This window comes from Scyliorhinus torazame, chromosome 21 (assembly GCF_047496885.1).
Source record: "Scyliorhinus torazame isolate Kashiwa2021f chromosome 21, sScyTor2.1, whole genome shotgun sequence".
Taxonomy (NCBI): Eukaryota; Metazoa; Chordata; class Chondrichthyes; order Carcharhiniformes; family Scyliorhinidae; genus Scyliorhinus; species Scyliorhinus torazame.
This window is the reverse complement of record NC_092727.1, coordinates 4,027,602-4,053,704: the sequence shown is the minus strand read 5'-3', so window position 1 is coordinate 4,053,704 and position 26,103 is coordinate 4,027,602. Positions and strand designations below refer to the sequence as shown.

General features: G+C 47.8%; 1 protein-coding gene and 1 non-coding gene across 2 annotated transcripts; both read right to left on the bottom strand.

Annotated features, from left to right (window-relative positions):
* Positions 1-25,579, bottom strand: LOC140398114 (C-X-C chemokine receptor type 5-like). The gene is made up of 3 exons (XM_072486376.1): positions 25,423-25,579; positions 8,246-8,260; positions 1-1,954 (listed from the first exon to the last, which is right to left on the bottom strand). The coding sequence occupies exons 1-3, from the start codon at positions 25,456-25,458 to the stop codon at positions 881-883; spliced, it is 1,125 nt and encodes a 374-aa protein (XP_072342477.1). The 5' UTR covers positions 25,459-25,579; the 3' UTR covers positions 1-880.
* On the bottom strand, positions 2,364-2,436 carry trnaf-gaa (transfer RNA phenylalanine (anticodon GAA)). Its single transcript has one exon. It is a non-coding gene; the product is annotated as a tRNA-Phe (tRNA).
* Positions 25,580-26,103: the final 524 nt, after the last annotated feature.

Sequence of the window (26,103 nt, the reverse complement as noted above, 5' to 3'; positions counted from 1 at the left end):
GGGGGGGGGGGGGCTACTGGGCGGAGGAGGGGGGAAGTGAGTGGGAGAGAAATCAATGACATATAATGCCCTGGACATAGTTGATTGGTGCAGAATGTGTAACGACACCAAAGACAGACAGGTGGGGATTCACTGCAGTCAACTTTCTACGACAAGTTGAACAATCCCACATTTCTATTCCAAATAGTTTCCGAATCTGTATCGCCACATCTGCCTGTTCCACTGCCTCATTTAGGCACTTAATTTTCTTTTTTTTAAATAAATTTAGAGTACCCAATTCTTTTTTCCAATTAAGGGGCAATTTAGCGAGGCCAATCCACCTCCCCTGCACATCTTTGGGTTGTGGGGGCGAAACCCACGCAGACACGGGGAGAATGTGCAAACTCCACACGGACAGTGACCCAGAGCTGGGATCAAACCCAGGTCCTCGGTGCCGTGAGGCAGCAGTGCTAACTACTGCACCACCCTGGCACTTAATCTTCAAGTAATATATATTCCTTTTTTAAAATTTAGAGTACCCAATTTTTTTTTTCCAATTAAGGGGCAATTTAGCGAGGCCAGTCTACCTAACCAGCACATCTTTGGGTTGTGGGGGTGAAACCCACGCAGACATGGGGAGAATGTGCAAACTCCACACGGACAGTGACCCAGGGCCCGGGTTCGAACCCGGGTCCTCAGCGCCGCAGTCCCAGTGCTAACCACTGCGCCACACGCCGCCCATCAGGACTATATATGCCTGACACCAGAATGCACCACTTCACACTGCCTTCTATTGAAATTAATTTGACTGTCACACACCCAATTTGACATCTATGCTTTGCACCTCTATTTTATCAAGCTCCTGGTTCCTGTCAAACACTGGCTGAAATTGGCTTTGTGTTTAAACAGTAGACCAGGAAGTGGTATTCTCAGAAAGTGAAGGGTTTCCGCTCCTCCCAGCACGTTTCATATGGAAGTGGCTGTCCATGGTGGCCTGACTAATGCAGCCCATCTCCCTGAGAAGTTTCAAAACGTCATTTCTGAATTTGACCCCGATGAACACATAAAGGACTGGATTCAGACAACTGTGGCTGAATCCGACACACTCTGACACCACAATGGTGAATGTCAGCTTTCCGTAGAAACCACAACCGGCTCTGATCACATCGAGCATGCGTAATGTCTTGATGAATATCGCCACGTTGTAGGGAGACCAGCAGATGAAAAACATTGCCGTGACCGTCAGCACAACCTTCACAGCTTTGTGCCTCTCAAAGCTCTGCGTCTTGGACAGGGTTTTGACCACCTTGCTGTAGCAGTAACACATGACAGCAAGTGGTAAGGAAAAGCCAATCCAGTGGTACAAAATCTGCTCTGCGATCAGCCAGTTGTTGGCTCTGATGTCATCGGATGGGTAGGTGCATTTGGTCTCATTCTGGGGAAATACTTTCACCACGCTATAGAAGATCAGGTTCGGGATTTGGAGGATCAAACCTGTCACCCAGACAGCTGAGCACACTAGGTGGACATACTTGGCTTTGCGTTTTTTGTAAGTCTGAACGGCGTGGACAATGGCCAGGTACCGGTCAAAGCTGATACACCCCAACAGCAGACTGTTGCAGAAGAAGTTGAGCTTGTGGATGGAACCTATGAGTTTGCAAAGGAAGAGACTGAAGTGCCACTCAAAAATACTTTCAATGGCAAGAAAAGGCAGGACCAGGACAAGGAGCAGGTCGGCCATTGCCAGGTGCAGTAAGTAGTTGTCAGTTGGAGTCCTCGAATGCCTGTAACGCAGCAGGATCAGCATCACCAGACCATTCCCAATGGTCCCAAACAAGAAGACTAAGAAATAAACTGTGGGTATAATGACTTTCTGGAAATACAGGGGAGTTTCATCGTCTTCAGAGCAGTACGTTTCCCCATATTCAGCCGTTGTAGTATCATTGTCGACCATATAGTTCACAGACCAATAATCCTGAAACAAAATTTGCAAAGATCAAAATGGCTTCAGAAACATTTCATAGAATTTACAGTGCAGAAGGAGGCCATTTGGCCCATCGAGTCTGCACTGTTGGAAAGAGTACCCTACCCAAGCCCACACCCCCACCCTATCCCCATAACCCAGTAACCCCACCCAACACTAAGGGCAATTTATCATGGCCAATCCACCTAACCTGCACATCTTTGGACTGTGGGAGGAAACCGGAGCGCCCGGAGGAAACCCACGCAGACACGGGGAGGATGTGCAGACTCCGCACAGACAGTGACCCAAGCCGGAATCGAACCTGGGACCCTGGAGCTGTGAAGTAATTGTGCTATCCACAATGCTACCGTGCTGCCTGGGCGAATTGACAGATAGCAAGGAAATGCAGCACCCTGTGCAATTCCGCAACCCGGGATTGAACCAGGGACCTTTAGATCTTCAGTCTAACGCTCTCCCAACTGAGCTATTTCGGCTGGTAATTTGACTCATTTAATTGAAAACATGTTGTGATAAAATAGACAGAGACCTGAATTTTAAGCCTGAGATACCCTCAATAACGACGCTTAGAGTGTAAACGGTAAATAAGGCTTTAATAGACTAAGAGCTATGCTAGAGCCGAGACATGTGCTAACTGCTGCACAGCCCACAAGGCAGCCCCTTATATATGGCTCACAGATGGGCGGAGCCAGAGGCGGAGTCCCCAGGGTTCCAAGCCCAGTCTTAAAGGGGACATCACCTTACATGATGACAAGGCAGTAACCGTTCATCACATTCACCCCCTGTTTAAAAAAGAGTCCGGCGGGTGTGAAGTGCCATCATAGGTCCATCCGTCTCGGTGGCCAGACCGTCATCATCGACTTCCTCAGTTCGGGCGGTGGTACGGCGGGCACGGACATCCCGGTTGAGGGTACATCCAGGAGCACAGCGGTCGGAGCTTCGGTCCGGGTCGGGGCAGGGGAACTAGGCAGGGCCGGGGGAAGCGGTGCCAGCGTCGACGGGGTGTGTAAAGTGCGGTAGGTGCTCACCAACGGGGGGGGTAGGGCCGGAAGGGGGTGTGTTGTAGGGGGCGCCGGGTCCTGCAGGGGAGCGGCGCGGGAAGGGGCATCTGTGGTGGAGGATCCAGCGGGTGCCAGATCCCGGAGGGAACCCGTATCTTGCCTGCCGTCGGGGTACTCAACGCCGGCGTAACTGGGGTTGGCGTGGAGCAGTTGGACCTTTTCAACTAGGGGGTCCGTTTTATGGCCCTCGTGTGCCTCCGGAGAACAGGTCCCGGAGGCATCAGCTAAGGTGGAAGCGAGACCCCGGAGGTAGACTTCCTGGGGAAGACAAACAATCGGTTGTGAGGGGTCTCATTCGTGGCCGTGCAGAGGAGTGACCTAATCGAGTGCAGGGCATCGGGTAGGACCTCCTGCCAGCGGGTAGTTGGGAGACCTCTCGACCACAGGGCCAGAAGGACAGCCTTCCACACTGTCGCGTTCTCCCTCTCCACTTGCCCGTTTCCCCGCGGGTTATAACTGGTCATTCTGCTCGAGGCGATGCCTTTGCTGAGCAGATACTGACGCAGTTCATCGCTCATGAACAATGTACCCCGGTCGCTGTGGATATAAGCGGGGAAACCGAACAGGGTGAAGATGCTGTGTAGTGCCTTTATCACGGTGGCTGAGGTCATGTCGGGGCAGGGAATGGCGAATGGGAAACGGGAGAACTCATCGATAACGGTGAGGAAATAGGCATAACGGTTGGTGGACGGGAGGGGCCCCTTGAAGTCCACGGTCAGTCGCTCAAAGGGACCCAAGGCCTTCACGAGCCAAACCTTGTCTGGCCGATAGAAGTGCGGTTTGCACTCCGCACAGATCTGGCAGGCCCTGACCATGGCCTGGACCTCCTTGGTTGAGTAAGGTAGGTTACGGGATTTGATAAAGTGGGCGAGCCGGGTAACCCCTGGGTGACAGAGGTCATTGTGGATGGCTTGCAGGCAGTCGTCCTGCACGTTGGCACATGTGCCGCGGGACAGGGCATCTGGGGGCTCGTTGAGCTCCCCTGGACGATACTTGATATCGTACGAGTAGGTGGAGAGTTCGATCCTCCACCTCAAAATTTTATCATTTTTTATTTTGCCCCGTTGCGTGTTATCGAACATATAGGTGACTGACCTTTGGTCGGTGACGAGGGTAAACCTCCGACCGGCGAGGTAGTGTCTCCAGCGCCGCACAGCCTCCACAATGGCTTGTGCCTCCTTTTCGACTGCAGAGTGTCGAACCTCGGAGGTGTTGAGGGTTCGGGAGAAGAACGCTACTGGTCTGCCTGCCTGATTGAGGGTAGAAGCCAGGGCGATGTCTGATGCATCGCTCTCTACCTGGAAAGGGATGGTTTCGTCCACCGCGTGCACAGCGGCCTTGATGATGTCGGACTTGATGCGGTTGAAGGCCAAGTGAGCCTCAGCCGAGAGGGGAAAAGTGGTGGTCTTTAGGAGTGGGCGGGCTTTGTCCGCATACTTGGGGACCCACTGGGCGTAATAAGAGAAAAGCCCCAAGCACCGTTTGAGGGCATTGAGGCTGCGAGGGAGAGGGAGTTCCTTAAGGGGGTGCATGCAGTCGGGACCTAGGACCCCGTCTTCCACGACATAGCCGAGGATGGCTAGCCGGGTGGTGTGGAAAATGCATTTTTCCTCGTTATAGGTCAGGTTAAGGGCTCGGGCGGTCTGGAGGAACTTTTTGAGGTTAGCGTCATGGTCCTGCTGGTCATGGCCGCAGATGGTGACATTGTCCAAGTACGGGTATGTAGCCCGCAAACCGTACTGGTCCACCATTTGGTCCATCGCCCTTTGAAAGACGGAGACCCCGTTTGTGACGCCGAAGGGGACCCTGAGGAAGTGGAAGAGCCGGCCGGCTGCTTCGAAGGCAGTATAGGGGCGGTCTTTTGGTCGGATGGGGAGCTGGTGGTAGGCGGATTTGAGGTCGACCGTGGAAAAGACTCGGTATTGGGCGATCCGATTTACCAGTTCCGCGATGCAAGGAAGGGGGTACACATCAAGCTGCGTGAATCGGTTTATGGTCTGGCTATAATCCACGACCATCCATTTCTTCTCCCCGGACCGGACTACCACCACTTGCGCTCTCCAAGGGCTGTTGCTAGCCTCGATGACCCCCTCTCCCAGTAAACGCTGGACCTCTGACTTGATAAAAGTCATATCTTGGGCACTGTAGCGCCGGCTCCTGGTGGCGACGGGCTTACAGTCAGGAGTGAGGTTCGGAATAGCGAGGGGGGTGCGACTTTCAGTGTCGCAAGGCAGCACACCGTGAGGGGGGGCAAGGGTCTGCCAAACTTCGGTGTCAGGCTTCGGTGGCTGCACTGGAAATCCAGTCCGAGCAGCAGGGGGGCACAGAGGTGAGGGAGGATATAAAATTTGAAACGGGTGTATTTGGCACCCTGGATCGAGAGATCCGCAATACAGTACCCCGTGATTTGTACCGAGTGGGACCCAGATGCGAGGGCTATGGTTTGGGATGCGGGATGGGTGCGTAGGGAGCAGCGCCTTACCGTTTCAGGATGGATAAAGCTCTCCGTGCTCCCGGAGTCGAAGAGGCATACAGTGTCGCGCCCGTTGACCTAGACCTGCATCATAGAGTTCTGCAGGTATTTTGGCCGAGTTTGGTCGAGGGTGATCGCACCCACTCGTGGGTAGTCCGAGTCCTCAGCCGAGTCAGATTCGTAAAATGGCCACCGCCGTCGGTCGCACGTGTCGGGTCGAGAAGATGGCCGCCGACAAGATGGCCGCTCCCATGATTCGCACGAGGCTGATGACGCGTCAGAAGGGGGCGTGCCGGGTCGGTGCGCAGCCGCATTGCAAGGCCTGCGGGCCTGAGAGCCTGATTTTCGGGCCGGCTGTTCTTTGGTTTTCTGGCCCCTAGGTCTGGCCAGGCAGACCCTCGCAAAATGCCCCTTATTCCCGCAGTCGCTGCAGATCGCGGAGCGGGCTGGGCAGCGTGGGGGTGGATGCTGGCCCTGTCCGCAGAAGTAGCACGGTGTGCCCCCATGGTGAGCGGGTCGCCGCGTGGCGCAGGCCTGTAATACGGCTGAATCTGAGAGCAGATGCCTGGCGTGTACTTCGTTGATGGGTTTGACAAACCGCTTGCGGAGTAACTCGACCGCCTCTTCATAAGTCGTCGCCTTTTCGAGCATGGCGGAGATTCTGTGACTCACCCGGGCGTGGAGTAGGCTCAGCTTGCGTGGCCCCAGGATGGGAATCTCTGCGGAGTCCAGGTGGGCCTCGAAGCACCTCAGCCAGTATTTAAAATTTTCCTTTGCCTCCGGTGTCCGTGCTTCCAGGTTTAGCTTCTCTGGTTTTAGGCCTGCGTCCATCCTGATCTAGTTTAGCCTATTAAATTGAGGTACCCTCAATAACGACGCTTAGAGTGTAAACGGTAAAGAAGGCTTTAATAGACTAAGAACTATGCTAGAGCCGAGACATGTGCTAACTGCTGCACAGCCCACAAGGCAGCCCCTTATATATGGCTAACAGATGGGCGGAGCCAGAGGCGGAGTCTCCAGGGTTCCAAGCCCGGTCTTAAAGGGGACATCACCTTACAGCACGGTAGCATTGTGGATAGCACAATTGCTTCACAGCTCCAGGGTCCCAGGTTCGATTCCGGCTTGGGTCACTGTCTGTGCGGAGTCTGCACATCCTCCCCATGTGTGCGTGGGTTTCCTCCGGGTGCTCCGGTTTCCTCCCACAGTCCAAAGATGTGCAGGTTAGGTGGATTGGCCATGATAAATTGCCCTTAGTGTCCAAAATTGCCCTTAGTGTTGGGTGGGGTTACTGGGTTGTGGGGATAGGGTGGAGGTGTTGACCTTGGGTAGGGTGCTCTTTCCAAGAGCCGGTGAAGACTCGATGGGCCGAATGGCCTCCTTCTGCACTGTAAATTCTATGATAATCTATGATGCCAAGGCAGTAACCGTTCATCACAAAGCCCGATAAAATTGGGCACTCTAAATTAAGAATTGGACATTTTAAATCAATTCACAGTCAGCTGCACCACAGGTCTGATGGGAATTCGAACTTGGCCACGTTTGAATATGCTGAAGACAGACAGACAGGCAGGACATGTCTGGACCTGCCTGTGAATCATTCATCAGGAGGTAATTGGTTCTATTCATCTGGATCGATTGTTTTGGGTTGCCCAAATAGAGCTAGACATTCTCGCACCCAGTTTTCCTGCCGTTACCATGTACAGAGAGAGATTATGTGCAAACAATACACCTAGGAGTGGACCCCTGGGGTTGGGTGCCTGGTATCCTGCAGAGTTACAATCAGCAACACCATTTTTGTTTTGCGAAGAATCGAGACTCAGAGAATCAGACCTGCGGCTCGACTAGTCTGTTGGCTCCGGTAATATTATACACCTAATATTATTACACACATCATTATCGGGTGGCACGGTAGCACAGTGGTTAGCACTGTTGCTTCACAGCGCCAGGCACCCGGATTCGATCCCCGGCTTGGATCACTGTCTGTGCGGAGTCTGCACGTTCTCCCCGTGTCTGCGTGGGTTTCCTCCGGATTCTCCGGTTTCCTTCCACAAGTCCTGAAAGACGTGCTGTTAGGTGAATTGGACATTCTGAATTCTCCCTCCGTGTACCCGAACAGGCACCGGAGTGTGGCGACTAGGGGATTTTCACAGTAACTTCATTGCAGTGTTAATGTAAGCCTACTTGTGACAATAAAAATTCTTACTATTATTGTTTTTGGATAGTTTAAGAATGGTAACCATTTTTACTGTTTGATGAATAAATGTGGTTGAATAATACACTTTTATTTGTCCTTGGTTGATCTCAAAGAAAGACACCTGGACAAAATGTTGAAACAATAAACTGGTCGAAGTGTCTGAGTTTTTACAGACCACGTCAATCTAACTCTTCCCACAAACTGTCACACTCCCTGGTGTCTAATACCCTCCAATCTCAACTGTGCGGTGTTTAAGGAGAGGGGCGGTCAGCTAGATTTCCCAGCACTGTCTGCTCCTGAAACCTGTGAATGTGTCGCGTGGGGATGGAGGTGGTTAAGGTGAGGATAATGTCCAAATCCCAAACTTTGCCAAATTGATTGGAATGCTGGGTCTCCCATCACCAACCAAAGCTTCTCAATCTCTAAAATCAACTCTTTATTTCTCTTGCACGAATGTTGATGCGCAAGACATTTCTTGGTAATTACACTGTATGTGATTTGTGGGGAAACTTCATCATTTCAAGTAAATGAAAACAAAAAATGTTGGAAATACTCACCGGGTAATTCAGCGTCTGTGGAGAGAGAAACAGAAATTGATAAACTTTCATCAAAACTACAAATCTCAATTTTGACATTTTAAATTGACCCACCCGTCTCCGCAGCTTTTACAGGGAGACTGTTCTGAATTTCCAGTATATTGTTTGATGAAATGATTCCTGACATTACCCCTGGAATGGCTGAGCTTTCATTTTAAGGTTATGCTCCCTTGTTCTGAGTCTCCCACCACCACGACAGGAGTTAGTTCCTCCCTGCTTGCCTTATCAAATCCCATTTTAAACAGCTCAATTAGATCACCCCTTAATCTTCAACAGTCAGGGGCGAAGACGGGTATGTGGGCAGTTATCAAGAAATTGTGTGGGGGATGTGGAGTGAATTTAACTGCACACTGTGGCGGGGGGGGGGCGGGGGGGGAGGCGCGGGGCGATGCCTCAGATTTGCAGTTTTGGAGCTAGCAGTTACTGAGCATTCACACTGAGAGATACACAGACCTGGTTATCATCTGCTGTCTGCTGTGGCCTCAAAGAAGGCAGAGCCTTCACCACAGTCCCAGGAGGCTGAAAACAAATGTTCTTCAAAATAAAATTGATCAAACCAGAACCGTGCTAATTTAGAGAGTTTATTTTGAGACAACTGTGTTTTATATCGAGTGCTATTTACTTCCTCAACCACCATCATTCTCAGTTGTTGCAAAGCGCCTTTAACATTCATTCAGTAAAAAAGCCAGCCTGCTTCTCTTGAGACACAAAGCGTTTATGGCATTTCCACACTTGCACTGATTCAATCAGCCCACTGCAATCGGTGATCAGGACACTGATATTTCAGCAAGAATTCAACACAGCTTCATCCCCAAAAAAGAGTGACAAGGGAGGTTGGAAATTGTTTTTGTTGGAGCAGAGAATGCTTTTCCACGGGGAATGGTTGAGTTAGAAACCATTTCAGTCTTTTAAGGGAAAATTGAATGAAACCTTTGAAGCAGTGAATAATTTGGACTCTGGGGAATGAGGGAAGCAGTGGGGTTAGTTTGGGATTATACATGAACATGTGCGTTAGAAGCAGGATTGGCCATTCGGCCCCTCGATCCTGTTCCGCCATTCACTAAGATCATGGCTGATCTGATTCTAACTTTGTTTTTTAATTTAGAGTACCTAATTATTTTTTTTCCAATTAAGGGGCAATTTAGCATGGCCAATCCACCTACTCTGCACATCTTTTTGGGTTGTGGGGGTGAGACCCACATAGATACAGGGAGAATGTGCAAACTCCACATGGACAATGACGCGGGGCCAGGATCGAACCTGGGACCTCGGTGCACTGAGGCCTGATCTGATTGTAACTTCATCCCCACATTCCTGCCGACCCCAATAACATTTCAACCCCCTGGTTCTAGAGTCTCCAACAAGAGGAAACATTTTCTCTGCATCCACCTTGTCCCTACCCCTCAGGATCATAAAAGTTTTGATCAAGTCGCCTCTTAACTCTTCTAAACTCTGGGCAGTACAGTGGCACAGTGGGTTAGCCCTGCTGCCTCACAGCGCCGAGGTCCCAGGTTCGTGTGGAGTTTGCACATTCTCCCCGTGTTTGTGTGGGTTTTGCCCCCACAACTGGAAAATGTGCAAGCTAGGTGGATTGGCCACGCTAAATTTCCTCTTAATTGGAAAACGTGAATTGGGTACTCTAAATTTATTTTTTTTAACTCTTCTAAACTCCTGTGGATACAAACCTAACCTTCCAACTTTTCCTCATAAGACAATCTGCCCATTCCAGGTATTAGTCTAGTAAACCTTCTCGGAACTGTTTCTAACACATTTATATCTTTCCTTAAATAAAGAGACCAATATTATAAACAATACTCCAGATGTACCCTGTACAACTGAAGCAGAACCTCCCTACTTTTGAAATCAATTCTCCTCACAATAAACACTAACATTCTATTATCTTTCCTAATTACTTGCTGCATCTGTACACCAGCCTTTTGTGCTTCATGCACTAGGACTCCCAGGTCCCTCTGCACCTCAGAGCTCTGCAATCCCTCACCTTTTAGATAATAAACTTCCTTTTTACTCTTCCTGCCAAAATGGACAATTTCACATTTTCCCACATTATACTCCATTTCCCCACTCACTTAATTTATCAACGTCCCTTTGTAGTCTCCTTACATCCTCTTCATAATTTACTTTCCTACCTACCTATATGCAATCAGAAAACATAGCAACCATAGAATCCCTACAGTGCCGAAGGAGGCCATTTGGTCCATCAAATATGCACTGACCTTCTGATTGAGCAACTTACCTAGGCCCAATCCCCCACCCAACCCCCGGACGCTAAGGGGTAATTTATCATGGCTAATCCACCAAACCTGCACGTCTTTGGACTGTGGGAGTAAACCGGAGCACCCGGAGGAAACCCACGCAGACACGGGGAGAACGTGCAAACTCCATACAGACATCACCCGAGGCAGGAATTGAACCCGAATCCCTGAGCTGTGAGGCAGCAGTGCTAACCACTGTGCCACCTCTTCAGTCCCTTCATCCAAATCTTTTATATAAATGTTAAGAAGTTGAGGTCCCAACACTGAACCCCGTGGGACACCACTCACCACATCCTGCCAACCAGAAAAAGACCCACTTGTGCCAACTCTCTGTTTCAGGTTAGCTAGCCAATTTTCTATCCATGCCAAGAACTTTTATTTTCTACAATAACATTTGACGTGGAGCCTTATCAAATGCCTTCTGGAAATCTAAATTCATCCAAATCTAAATAAATACAAATAAATCTAAATAACCCTTTTATCCACAGCACATGTGACTCCTTCAAAGAACTCCAATGAATTGGTTACACATGATTTCTGTTTCACAAAACCATGTTAACTCTGCCCGGTTGTCTTGCATTTTTCCAAGTGCCCTGCTCTAACATCTTTAGTAATGGCTTCTTTGGGATTGATACAGAGCTTTAGAGATGAGCTGGACAGTGGGATCAGTTTGGGGTTGATTTAGGGCTCTGGGGGCAGAGCAGGGCGGTTTGTAATGCTGGAGGAAGATACTGAGATATGAAGGGGAAAGGTCGTGAAGGTCTTTGAAAATGAGGATGAGAATTTTAAAACTGGGGCATTACAAGACCAGGAGCTAATGTAGGTCTGTGAGCAAGGGGATGATAAGTAGGACCTGGTGTGAGTCACGATACAAGCAACAGAACTCTAGATGAGTTCAAGTTATGGAGGGTGGAAGATGGAAGACTAGACAGAATAGTTGTTTCGAGCGGTCACAAAGGTTTTCAGCATCACAGGAGCTGAGACAGGGAGAGTCAGTAAAAGTTTAGAAATACAAAGCCTTGGTGATGGAATAGACATGGGATGTGAAGTTCAGCTTTATGAAGTGGCACAGGATATTTTTTTCTCCATTAAAAGTGCAGTATAGGGCAGCACGGTGGCACAATGGTTAGCAGTGCTGCCTCATGGTGCCGAGGTCCCAGGTTCGATCCCAGCCCTGGGTCACTGTCTGTGTGGAGTTTGCACATTCTCCCCGTGTCTGCATGGGTTTCGCCCCACAACCTAAAGTTGGGCAGGGTAGGTGGATTGGCCATGCTAAATTGCCCTTAATTGGAAAAGGTGTAATTGGTTACTCTAAATTTATTAAATAAAATGCAGTTATAAATACATCTGCTGCGAGTAAAACAGGACAATTACTGCACAAAGACACTTCTACTTATGTTAAACATCAGGAGCAAGGGGCAACATAATGGTGCAGTGGATAGCACTGCTGCTTCATGGCACAGAGGTCCCAGGTTCGATCCCGCCTCTGGGTCACGTCTGTGTGGAGTTTGCACATTCTCCCCGTGTTTGCGTGGGTTTCGCCCCCACAACCCAAACGATATGCAGGTTGGGTGGATCGGCCACGCTAAATTGCCCCTTAATTGGAAAAAATGAATTGGACACTCTAAATTTAAAAAACATCAGAAGCATCATGCAATAGAAAGAGCTAATTGATCTAGGGCAGCATGGTGGCACAGTGGTTAGCACTGCTGCCTCACAGTGCCAGGGTCCCGGGTTCGATTCCGACCTTGGGTGACTGACTTTATGGAGTTTGCACATTCTCCTCGTGTCTGCGGGAGTTTCCTCTGGGTGCTCCGGTTTCCTCTCACAGTGCAAAGATGTGCAGGATAAGTGGATTAGCCATGATAAATTGCCCCTTAGTGTGCCCAAAGGTTACTTGGGGTCATGAGGATAGGGTGGGGGTGTGGACCTGGGAAGATGCTCTGTCAGAGAGTCAGTGCAGACTCGATGGGCCGAATGGGCTCCATCAGAGCTGCAGTGATTCTATGCCTCTATGATACCACAGGCAATGGATCAGATCTAAGTTCCGCAGTCCTACAACATCGAATTGTGAATGGTGGTGGACAATTAAACAACAGGAGGAGGCACCACAATATCCCCATCCTCAGTCTTGGGAGAGCCAAACACATCAGTGAAAAGACAAGCCAAAAGCATTTATAACAATCTACAGCCAGAAGTGCAGAGTGGGAGCAGCACGGTGGCACAGTGGTTAGTCCTGCACTCTCACGGCGCCGAGGACCCAGGTTCGATCCCGGCCCCGGGTCACTGTCCGTGTGGAGTTTGCACATTCTCCCCGTGTCTGCGTGGGTTTCGCCCCCACAACACAAAGATGTGCAGGTTAGGTGGATTGGCCACGCTAAATTGCCCCTTAATTGGAACAAAATGAATTGGGTACTTTAACTTTATAAAAAAAAAGAAGTGCAGAGTGGATGATCCATCTCGGTCTCCTCCGGAGGTCCCCAATATCACAGAAAAATACAGTGCAGAAAAGGCCCTTCGGCCCATCGAGTGCCGCATGAATGGCACCTGATCTGCCAATCGTAATCCCATTTGCCAGCACGTGGCCCACAGCCTCGAATGTTAAGATGTGCCCAATGCTCATCCAGGTACTTTATAAAGGATGTGTCCCCAGCATCACAGATGTCAGTCTTCAGCCAATACCATTCACTCCACGTGATATCAAGAAACAGCTGAAGGCCCTGGATACTGCAAAGGTCATAGACCCTGACAATATTCCGGCAATAGTACTGAAGACTTGTTCTCCAGAACTTGACGCACCCCTAGCCAAGCTGTTCCAGTACAGCTACAACACTGGCATCTACCCGGCAATGTGGAAAATTGCCCAGGAGTGTCCTGTACACAAGAAACAGGACAAATCCAACCCAGCCAATTACCGCCCTATCAGTCTACTCTCCATCAACAAAGTGATGAAGTCATCAACAGTGCTATCAAGTGGCACTTAGCAATAACCTGCTCACAGACGCTCAGTTTGGGTTCCCCAGGGTCACTCAGCTCCTAACCTCATTACAGCCTTGGTTCAAACATGGATAAAAGAGCTGAATGCCAGATGTGAGATTGACTGCCCTTAACATCAAAGCAGCATTTGACTAAATAAGGCATCAATGAGCCCACACAAATCTGACGTCAATAGGAATTTGAGGAAACACTCCAATGATCCCCTGCAGTTGTTCCCCTCAATAACAGGTAGACCGTTTTGGATACTGTTGGAGGGGGGGGGGGGCTACCAGAGGTAAGCCACGGTGACCAGATTTCTGGCATTGAGTCTGTTCCTGTGGCTCAGAAGGAAAGGGCAGAGAGCAGGAAAGCATTAGTTATTGGAGACTCTATTGTTAGAGGTACAGATAGGCGGTTCTGTGGCAACAATAGAGGCTCACAGTTGGTGTGTTGCCTCCCGGGTGCCAAGGTCCGTGACATCTCTGATCATGTTTTCAGGATCCTTAAGGGGGAGCAGCCACAAGTCGTGGTACACATCGGTACCAACGACATAGATAGGAAAAGGGACGAGGATGTAAAACAGGAATTCAGGGAGCTAGGGTGGAAGCTGAGAGCCAGGACAGACCACGTTGTCATCTCTGGTTTGCTGCCAGTGCCACGTGCTAGCGAGGTGAGGAACAGGGAGAGAGTGCAGTTAAACACGTGGCTGCAGGGACGGTGTAGGAGGGAGGGTTTCAGTTACTTGGATAATTGGAGCACATTCTGGGGAAGGTGGGACCTGTACAAAGAGGATGGGTTACACCTGAACCAGAGGGGCACCAATATCCTGGGAGGGAAATTTGCTACAGCTCTTCGGGGGGTTTAAACTAATTTGGCAGGGGGATGGGAAACTGATTTGTAGTCCAGGAGATAGCGTTGCTGGAGTTCAGGAAGTTGAGGGTAGTGCAGTACTGAGGCAGGTGCCAAGGTCACAAGAGTGGATCTGCAGGCATGAAGGTGGTTTGAAGTGTGTCTACTTCAATGCGAGGAGCATCAGGAATAAGGTTGGTGAGCTTGAAGCATGGATTGGTACCTGGGACTACGATGTTGTGGCCATTACGGAGACGTGGATAGAACAGGGGCAGGAATGGTTGTTGGAGGTTCCGGGGTTTAGATGTTTCAGTAAGGTTAAGGAAGGTGGTAAAAGAGGTGGAGGAGTAGCATTCTTAATCAAGGATAGTATAATGGCTGCAGAAAGGCAGTTTGAGGAGGATCTGTCTACTGAGGTAGTGTGGGCTGACGTTAGAAATAGGAAAGGAGCAGTCACTTTGTTTGGAGTTTTCTATAGGCCCCCAAACAGTAACAGAGATGTGGAGGAAAAGATTGCAATGCAGATTTTGGAGAGGTGAGGTAGTCACAGGGTAGTTGTCATGGATGACTTTAACTTTCCAAATATTGATTGGAACCACTATAATTCGAATAGTTTGGATGGGGTTGTTTTTATCCAGTGTGTGCAGGAGGGTTTCCTGACACAATATGTGGATAGACCGACAAGAGGCGGGGCCACATTGGATTTGTTACTGGGTAATGAACCGGGCCAAGTGTAAGATTTGTTTGTGGGAGAGCACTTTGGAGATAGTGACCACAATTTGGTGACGTTCACTATAGCAATGGAGAGGGATAGGAACATACGGCAGGGCAAGGTTTATAACTGGGGGAAGGGTAATTATGATGCGATTAGGCAAGAATTGGGGAGCATAAGATGGAAACAGGAACTGTCAGGGATAGGCACAATTGAGATGTGGAGCTTGTTCAAGAAGCAAATACTGCGTGTCCTTGATAGGCATGTCCCTGTCAGGCAGGGAGGAAATGGTCGAGTGAGGGAACCATGGTTCACAAAAGAGGTCGAATGCCTTGTCAAGAAGAAGAAGGGGGCTTATGTAAGGATGAGAAAACAAGGTTCAGTTAGGGCACTTGAGGGATACAAGATAGCTAGGAAGGAGCTCAAGAAAGGAGAGCTAGGAGGGGGCATGACAAGTCCTTGGCGGGTAGGATCAAGGAAAACCCCAAGGCTTTTTAAACTTAGCTGAGGAATAAAAGAATGACCAAGGTGAAGTTAGGGCCAGTCAAGGACAGTAGTGGGAACGTGTGCATGGAGCCTGAAGATATAGGAGAGGCCCTAAAAGAATACTTTTCTTCAGTGTTCACAAAGGAGAGGGGCCATGTTGTTGAGGAGGATAGTGCGATACAGGCTGGTAGGCTGGAGGAGGTAGATATTTGGAAGGAAGATGTGTTAGAAATTTTGAGAAGCCTGTGGGTAGATAAGTCCCCGGGGCCTGATGGGATATATCCTAGGATTTTGGCTTTGATCTTTATGTCCTCACTGTCTACAGGAATAGTGCCAGAAGACTGAAGAGAGGCGAATGTTGTCCCCTTGTTCAAGAAAGGGAATAGGTGTAACCCTGGGAATTATTGGACAGTTAGTCTCACTTCGGCCATGGGTAAATTATTGGAAAGGATCCTGAGGGATAGGATTTATGATCATTTGGAAAGATACAGCTTAATCCAGGATAGTCAGCACGCATTTGTGAGGGGTAAGTCTTGCCTCACAAGTTTGATTGTATTCTTTGAGGAGGTAACTAAGTACATAGATGAAGGTAGAGCAGTTGATGTCGTATACATGGATTTTAGTAAAGCTTTTGATAAGGTGCCCCATGGTCGGCTCATGCAGAAAGTAAGGAGGCATGGCATAGAGGGAAATTTGGCCGATTGGATCAGTAACTGGCTATCACATAGAAGACAGAGGGTGGTGGTAGATGGTAAATTTTCATCCTGGAGCCCAGTCACCAGCGGTGTACCACAGGGATCAGTGCTGGGTCCTCTGCTATTCGTGATTTTTATCAATGACACGGATGATGGAGTTGAAGGTTGGGTTAGTAAATTTGCTGATGACACCAAGATTGGTGGAGTAGTGGATAATGTGGAGGGCCGTTGTAGGCTGCAAAGAGATATTGATAGGATGCAGAGCTGGGCTGAAAATTGGCAGATGGAGTTTAACCCTGATAAGTGCGAGGTGATTCATTTTGGTCGGACAAATTTGAATGCAGATTACAGGGTTCTGAAGAATGTGGAGGAGCAGAGAGATCTCGGAGTTCATGTCCACAGATCTCTGAAAGTTGCCACCCAAGTGGATAGAGCCGTGAAGAAAGTCTATAGTGTGTTAGCATTTATTAACAGGGGGATTGAGTTTAAGAGCCGTGAGGTTATGCTGCAACTGTACAAGACCTTGGTTAGACCACATTTCAGTATTGTGTGCAGTTTTGGTCACCTCATTATAGGAAGGATGTGGAAGCATTGGAAAGGGTGCAAAGGAGATTTACCAGGATGCTGCCTGGATTGGAGGGTAGGTCTTATGAGGTTGAGGGAGCTAGGGCTTTTCTCATTGGAGCGAAGGAGGATGAGAGGTGACCTAATTGAGGTGTATAAGATGATGAGAGGGATAGATAGAGTGGACGTTCAGCGACTTTTTCCTCGGGTGGATGTAACTGTTACAAAGGGGCATAACTATAAAGTTCATGTTGGGAGATATAGGAGGGATGTCCGAGGTTGGTTCTTTACTCAGAGAGTGGTTGGGGCGTGGAACGCACTCCCAGCTATGGTAGTGGAGTCGGACACTTTAGGAACTTTCAAGCGGTTATTGGATAGGCACATGGAGCACACCAGAATGATTGGGAGTAGGTTGGTTTGACCTTAGTTTCAGACTAGTTCGGCATAACATCGTGGGCCGAAGGGCCTGTACTGTGCTGTACAGTTCTATGTTCTATCTTCTGTGCGGGTGTCATTATGTTCGATAATGTTCCTGTGAAACCCCTTGGACTATTTGATTACGGTTAAGAGGGGCTCAGTGAAAATGCAGGTTGTTGTTGCTCCTCAAAGCATTTCCCACAAGATCTAATAATCCAGAAGACACAAATTCAATTCCTACTGTGGACAGTTAGAGAATTTGAATTTAGATTCTTTTGTAAATTTGTAAAGAGAGACCTTCCAAGCCGTTGTAGGCTGCAAAGAGATATTGATAGGATGCAGAGCTGGGTTGAAAATTGGCAGATGGAGTTTAACCCTGATAAGTGCGAGGTGATTCATTTTGGTCGGACAAATTTGAATGCAGATTACAGGGTTCTGAAGAATGTGGAGGAGCAGAGAGATCTCGGAGTTCATGTCCACAGATCTCTGAAAGTTGCCACCCAAGCTTGGAAGGTCTCTCTTTACAAATTTACAAAAGAATCTAAATTCAAATTCTCTAACGAAAGGACCAGAGCCCAGGACAACAACGACCAGACTGCGGACTCCAGATAAAGGCCATATCTGCCCAGTACTTGCCAGTCACTTGGAAGTTAAGTTAAGGTCTTGTGTGTGTGTGTTAGCTTATAGTTCAACTTGCATGTGTGTGTGATTGAGATAACTTTATCATTGTGTGCTAGCCAATAAATTATATTATTGTATGAAAAAAAGAGGAAAAGAAAGAAAGAAATTTGGAAATAGAATTTAGCGGTTTGGATCAGAAATTGGCTAGCTGGAAGAAGACAAAGGGTGGTGGTTGATGGGAAGTGTTCAGACTGGAGTCCAGTTACTAGTGGTGTACCACAAGGATCTGTTTTGGGGCCACTGCTGTTTGTCATTTTTATAAATGACCTGGAGGATGGCGTAGAAGGATGGGTGAGTAAAGTTGCGGATGACACTAAAGTTGGTGGAGTTGTGGACAGTGTGGAAGGATGTTGCAAGTTACAGAGGGCAGAGATAAGCTGCAGAGCTGGGCTGAGAAGTGGCAAATGGAGTTTAATACAGAAAAGTGTGAGGTGATTCATTTTGGAAGGAGTAACAGGAATACAGAGTACTGGGCTAATGGTAAGATTCTTGGTAGTATGGATGATCAGAGAGATCTCGGTGTCCATGTACATAGATCCCTGAAAGTTGCTACCCAGGTTGATAGGGTTGTTAAGAAGGCGTACGGTGTGTTAGCTTTTATTGGTAGAGGGATTGAGTTTCGGAGCCATGAGGTCATGTTGCAGCTGTACAAAATTCTGGTGCGGCCGCATTTGGAGTATTGCGTGCAATTCTGGTCGCCACATTATAGGCAGAATGTGGAAGCATTGGAAAGGGTGCAGAGGAGATTTACCAGGATGTTGCCTAGTATGGAGGGAAGATCATATGAGGAAAGGCTGAGGGACTTGAGGCTGTTTTTGTTAGAGAGAAGAAGGTTAAGAGGTGACTTAATTGAGGCATACAAGATGATCAGAGGATTAGATAGGGTGGACAGTGAGAGCCTTTTTCCTCAGATGGTGATGTCTAGCACGAGGGGACATAGTTTTAAATTGAGGGGAGATAGATATAGGACAGATGTCAGAGGTAAGTTCTTTACTCAGAGAGTAGTAAGGGCGTGGAATGCCCTGCCTGCAACAGTAGTGGACTCGCCAACATTAAGGGCATTTAAATGGTCATTGGATAGACATATGGACGATAAGGGAATAGTGTAGATGGGCTTTAGAGTGGTTTCACAGGTCGGCGCAACATCGAGGGCCGAAGGGCGTGTACTGCGCTGTAATGTTCTATGGTCTATGTTCTATGTAGAAGAGCCTAATTAGTAGAAGTTAGATTTTGCTATTGAAAGTCAACTGGATCACTCAAATCCCCTTTGGAAGGAAACCTGACCTCCTTCGGCAGCCTGACCACGAGCTAACTCCAGTCCCACACCAGTGTGTTTGTCTTTGAAAAGCCCTCTGAATATCTCAGTAAGCCATTGGGTTCCAGCAAATCACTGCAAAGGAGAAGGCACACGGACTCGTTCCGAATGGGCAATACGTCTGCCAGTGACACTCACATCGTGAGAGTGAATTAAAAACGCAGTACGATGATGGCTCCAAAATAAAATAAAATAGAAATAGCAGCAAATGGTATCTGCTGATTAACAGAATGTTTGGGAATAGAGTATGTCATAAATAGAGTCAAAGTTGGGAGTTTTGTGCAGAGCGGGAGGAGGTACTCTTTCCACGCACTTGCACGGTAGCATTGTGGATAGCACAATTGCTTCACAGCTCCAGGGTCCTAGGTTCGATTCCTGCTTGGGTCACTGTCTGTGCGGAGTCTGCACATCCTCCCCGTGTGTCCGTGGGTTTCCTCCGGGTGCTCCGTTTCCTCCCACAGTCCAAAGATGTGCAGGTTAGGTGGAGTGGCCGTGATAAATTGCCTTTAGTGTCCAAAATTGCCCTTAGTGTTGGGTGGGGTTACTGGGTTATGGGAATAGGGTGGAGGTGTTGACCTTGGGTAGGGTGCTCTTTCCAAGAGCTGGTGCAGACTCGATGGGCCGAATGGCCTCCTTCTGCACTGTAAATTCTATGATAATCTATGAACCTCCCTCGACCCCTACCTTTTAGTTTAAAGCTCTGTCTACAGCTCTAATTATAAAAAACAGCAATGAAGAAGGATCCTGGCTCAGGAGAACAGGAACTAGGATTAGTATAGGTGAAAATAAGAACAAAGAGACCGGAAACAGCTGTGTGTAGTTAATGGGATGCTAGCAGTAGTTATACTGTTCACATCTGTATTAATCAAGAAATTCGAGAAATATGGCAATGCTGTAAATGTGGGGAGACTTTAATTTTCATTTAGGCTGGATAAACTAAATCAGCAAAAGTTTGAAGGATGAGTTTGTGGAATGAATTTCAGTCAGTTTTATAGAAAAATATATTGGGAAACCAGCCAAAAATTAAACTATTTTAGATCTTGTTTTTTTTTGTGTTATGACACAGGGTTAATTAGTCATTTCATCGTAAGGGATCGTCTGGGTAAGATTGGTCATAATACAATAGGGTAATACTTCAGCTTTAGACTTATCTATGTCTGTTTCAAACCCAATGTGAAAGATCACTGCATTCAATAAAGGCAATTACATAAGTACGAGGAGATGCGAGAGATAGTGGTGTACTGAACTTGCAATCCAGGGGCCCAGGCTAATGTACTCGAGAGACGGGTTTGAATCTCACCATGGCAACTGATTGGAATTTAATTTCAATTAATAAATCTGTAATATTCATTGAATGTCATAAACACCCATCTGATTCATTAATGCCATTTAGCGAAGGGAACCTGCTGTCCTTACATTGTGACTCCAGGTCCGCAGCAATGTGGGTACCTCTTACCTGCCCCCTGAAATTACCCATCGCTCAGTTCAAGGGGAATGGGCAGCAAATCCTGGCCTTGCCAGTGACCCTTGCATCCCTCAGAGAATAAGGTGTGAGAGGCAGATTGGGAAATTAGATTAAAATGTTTGATAGGAGAGGATGAATATTTGAAGACATATTTCATAATTGTCCCAATTCTCTGCATCTCATAAATCTGTACCCCATTGGGGGAAAAAGCCTCCATGGACAAAAAGATCCACCTGTGGCTAACTGAAGCGGTTACGGTCAACATTAGATAGGGCAGCAGGGTGGCGCAGTGGTTAGCACTGCTGCCTCACGGCGCCGAGGACCCGGGTTCAATCCCGGCCTTGGGTCACTGTCTGTGTGGAGTGTGCACGTTCTCCCAATCTCTGCGGGGGTCTCACCCCCACAACCCAAAAAGATGTTCAGGGTAGGTGGATTGGCCAAGCTAAATTGCCCCTTAAGTATGTGAAACTCCAAGAGATTAGCAAAAGCAAATTGTGGTCCCTTTGAGGACGAGACAGGAGAGCTGACAGCAGGGAATAAGGAAATGGCAGAGATGTTGAACAATGCCTGATCTCACAGTAGAAACCGCCGATAATAAACCAGAAAAATAGAAGGGAAAGGTGCTGGAGAAATTAATGAGGCTCAAAGCTGAGAAATTCCCTGGACTGGATTTCCGATATCATCAGGTTTGAGTAGAGATAACCACTGGCATCTTCCGGCCATTCACGCTGAATATTCCCGTCTTGCCGACGGAACCCCGCCACAGGATTCCCGACAGCGAGGAGTGCATTCACCCCCTTGACAACGACGGGAGCAGGGGATCGCGCCGTCGGCCAATGGAGGGGCCACCTCCGCCATCGCAAAACACGCGGCGGGCTGCGCGGAAAGTCCCACCCAGTGGATGCACTGTTTGTGATTGTCCAAAATTCCCTAGATTCTGAAACTATGCCAATGGATTGGAAGGTAGCAAATGTAACACGGCTATTTAAGAAAACAGGGAAATACAGGCTAGGTAAAGTACTATGTCAAGTGGTGTAAGTGACCACAGTCTTCCATACGTCCAAACAATGGCTGTCCTTGTTATTGAAGTTCTGGTTGACTAATTTTTAATGGTGTCCAGCTGCCCCCTTCAGTAATCACCTCCTGCTTTTCTTTTGTTAATCCTGATGGTGAATAATCTCTCCAACATGTCCAAAGAACTTCAATGTGTCTTCCTTTGATGTTATTGAAGAGTTCATTCTTCCGGCTTCATTTAGCATTTCTTTGCTCGTTCTTTTCTTCAGCTTATCCTTCGGATCTTTTTTTTAAATTTAGAGTACCCAATTCATTTTTCCCAATTAAGGGGCAATTTAGCGGGGCCAATCCGTATACATATTCAAACGGGGAGAATGTGCAAACTCCACACAGAGAGTGACCCAGGGCCGGGATTCAAACCCGGGTCCTCAGCGCCGTAGGCAGCAGTGCTAACCACTGTGCCACTGTGCTGCCCATCCTTCGGATCTTTCATAAGCCCCGCAATTCAAATCTGTCGATATTCTCTTTTTTTCCCGATGCTCCAAGCTTCACATTGTATTAACTCATTATCCACCAGACAGAATACTTTCATTCTTTAGCAAAATGCAAGAATCCAATATTAGGGAAATGGTAACAAGGTCATTAGAAAATCATATCAATGGGCAGCACGGTAGCGCAGTGGTTAGCACTGCTGCCTCACGGCGCTGAGGTCCCAGGTTCAATCCCGGCTCTGGGTAGCTGTCCTTGTGGAGTTTGCACATTCTCCCCGTGTCTGCGTGGGTCTCACCCCCACAACCCAAAGATGTGCAGGTTAGATCTGTTGGCCACACTAAATTGCCCCTTAATTGGAAAAAATGAATTGGGTACTCTAAATTTATATTAAAAAAAAGAAATGCCTGTTATAGCCAGCAACCAATAGTAGAGCACAGGGAGAGGGGGAGAGGAGAGGGGGTGGGGGAGGTACAGGTGAGCCGCAAAATGCAAAGGAAAGTGGAGGGGGGGAAAGGGAGAAGGAGGGGGAGGCATAAAACCCACAGTGGGGACCACGGGATACAGGCGGCATAGCCGCTGAGGACTGGCCTGAGGACAAGAGGGACAAGAGGACAAGGGACAGCAGCTGCATACTGGGCAATACACGCCATGGCGAACATCGGGAGCCCAACCTGGGCAGAATGGCCAGATATTGTCCACAGCCACGAGAGGGGGGGGACATGTCATGGTCACAAGGTTCCTTGTTTGAATATGTATATTTTTTTCTCTCTGTTTTGTGTCTCTCCACTCGCCTTTCCGAGGGAGCTCTGTAAATATGAAAGCATTTATCTTTCAGTGATTGTTGGACTATACCATAAAAATATGAAAATCAATAAAAACATTTTATAAATAAGGTCAGATGTTGGGATGTTTGCGGATGACTGCATAATGTTCAGCACCATTCGCGACTCCTCGGGTAATGACGCAATCAGGGTAGCATGATGGAGCAGTGGTTAGCACTGCTGCCTCACGGCACTGAGGTCCCAGATTTGATCCCGGCTCTGGGTCACTGTCCGTGTGGAGTTTGCACATTCTCCCCGTGTTTACCTGGGTCTCACGCCCACAACCCAAAAGTTGTGCAGGGTAGGTGGATTAGCCACGCTAAATTGCCCCTTAATTGGCAAAAATGAATTGGGTACTCTTAAAAAAAAAATTTTAATTTTAAAATTGTTTTCATTTTTTTTAAACTTTAGAGTACCCAATTAATTTTATCCAATTAAGAGGCAATTTAGCGTGGCCAATCCACCTAACCTGCCTGTCCACCATCTACAAGACACAAGTCAGGAGTGTGATGGAGCGGGCAGCACGGTGGCACAGTGGTTATCACTGGGACTACGACGCTGAGTTTGAAACCCAGCCCTGGGTCACTGTCCATGTGGAGTTTGCACATTCTCCCCGTGTCTTTTTAAAAAAGGAGTATGATGGAATACTCGCCACAGAGCAACTGCAGCGACACAAGAAATTCAACATTATCCAGGACAAAGCAGCCCCGCTTGACTGGCACCCCATCCACAAACATTCAACCCTCCACCACCGACACACAGTGGCAGCCGTGTGTACCATCTACAAGATGCACTGCAGCAACTCACCAAGGCTCCTTAGGCAGCACCTTCCAAACCCATGACCTCTACCATCTAAAAGGACAAGGGAAGCAGATACCTGGGAACCCCATCACCTGGAGGTTCCCCTCCAAGTCACTCATCTGACTTGGAAATATATCGGCCGTTCCTTCAAAACCCTGAAGTTTGTTCCCTAACAGCACTGTGGATGCACCTACACCACACGGATGGCAGCGGTTCAAGAAAGTGGCTTAACCTCCACCTTCTCAAGGGTAATTAGGGATGGACAACAAATGCAAAATATCCATCCCGTTAATGGGGGAAAAACATGGGGATTTTGGCAGGAAGAATAGAAAAAGAGAATATTTCTAAGTGGTGAGAAACTGTTAAATGTTGGTGTCAAGAAGGATTGGCTACAAGAAACACACATAGCTATCAGTTTAGCTCACTGGGCTAAATCGCTGGCTTTTAAGGCAGGCCAGCAGCACGGTTCAATTCCCGTATCAGCCTCCCCGAACAGGTGCTGGAATGTGGCGACTAGGGGCTTTTCACAGTAACTTCATTGAAGCCTACTTGTGACAATAAGTGATTTTCATTCATTTTCATTTGGATGCAGCAAGTAATTAGAAAGACAAACGGTAAGTTGTAGTACAAGAATCAGAAAGTCTTGTTGTTTGATGCAGGTGTTTGATGGGACCTGGCAGACTGTCTACACTCCCTTACCAAAGACGGCGATTCTTGCCTTAGAGAGGCTGCAACAACGTTTCTGGATTAATCCATGGGTTAAGAGGGTTGGCTAAGAGGACGGATTGAGTCGAATGGGCTCAAACTCTCTGAAGTTTAGAAGAATAAGAGATGATTCCATTGAAACATATAATGGCCCTGAGAGGATTCAATACGTTTCTTGATGAGAGGCTGTTTCCACTGATTATATTTTTATTCATTTTTACGGGGTGTGGGCGTCGCTGGCTAGGCCAGAATTTATGGCCCATCCGTAGTTGCCCTTCAGAAGGTGGTGGTGAGCTGCCTTATTGGACGGTCTAGAACTAGGGGCAATCGATCAACCTTTATCTTGAATATATTAAATGCCCTCAGCGTAGAGAATTCCAAAGTTTCTCAACCCTCTGAGATGTGGCAGGTTTTTAAATGCCTCACGGCTCCGAGGTCCCGGGTTCGATCCCGGCTCTGGGTCACTCTCCATGTGGAGTTTGCACATTCTCCCTGTGTCTGCGTGGGTCTCATCCCCACAGCCCAAAGATGTGCAGGGTAGGTGGGACTGGCCACGCTAAATTGCCCCTTAATTGGATTTTTTTTAATATTAAAAAGGAATAGCAAATGGAACAACCACCAAATGGGACTAACACTGATCAGTATGAATATTGGAACACAGCAAAGGTTACCTAACACATGTGCAAAATCTAAAAGCTGCACCATGCAAATAATTACATCCAGAAGCTTAATTTCCCCCACTCACTCATCGGCTCCACAGACAAGATCAAAGGTTTTGAAGGATGATTTAAGAGGGCAGCCACAACAATTCTCACATATTATTCCCAAAGCCCCTCTTCACACCTCAAAAATGAAGAATCAGGAATACTTACATCTAGGACTTCTAGGTTGAATCTCATCTTGGACATTTGCACCCAGGTAATAAACTTCACGGTTATGTTGATGAGTCGTCTGTGAGTTTCACTAATACATTGTTGTCACCTTTGAAGATGCAGAACTGCAGCTACTAGTCTGGTCTGCAAAGTGTATTTTAAATGACTAACTGTCTGACAAATTAAAATAAGGGGGAGGATCAGGTGTCTGCTGGAAATGTTCCCTTTTATTCCTTATTTGCATAATTAATCTACATCAGTCAATGAGGTGGCACGGTAGCACAGTGGGTAGCACTGTTGCTTCACAGCTCCAGGGTCCAAGATTCGATTCCCAGCTTGGGTCACTGTGCAGTCTGCACGTTCTCCCCGTGTCTGCGTGGGTTTCCTCCGGGTGCTCCGGTTTCCTCCCACAAGTCCCGAAAGACATGCTGTTAGGGAATTTGGACATTCTGAATTCTTCCTCCGTGTACCTAAACAGGCGCCGGAGTGTGGCGACTAGGGGCGTTTCACAGTAACTTCATTGCAGTGTTAATGTAAGCCTACTTGTGACAATAAAGATTATTAAAAATTAGACAGTGAGCATCTGCTTAGAGCAGATAAAAGAATGACGTGCATTTATATAGCACCTATTTGATCTCGAAGCACTTCACAGTCAATCAAATACTTTTAAAATGCCATCAT

Bases quoted from the DNA above. Each gene is read 5' to 3' on its own strand.
- LOC140398114 (XM_072486376.1), bottom strand. From the start codon at position 25,458: ATGTCCAAGATGAGATTCAACCTAGAAGTCCTAGAT.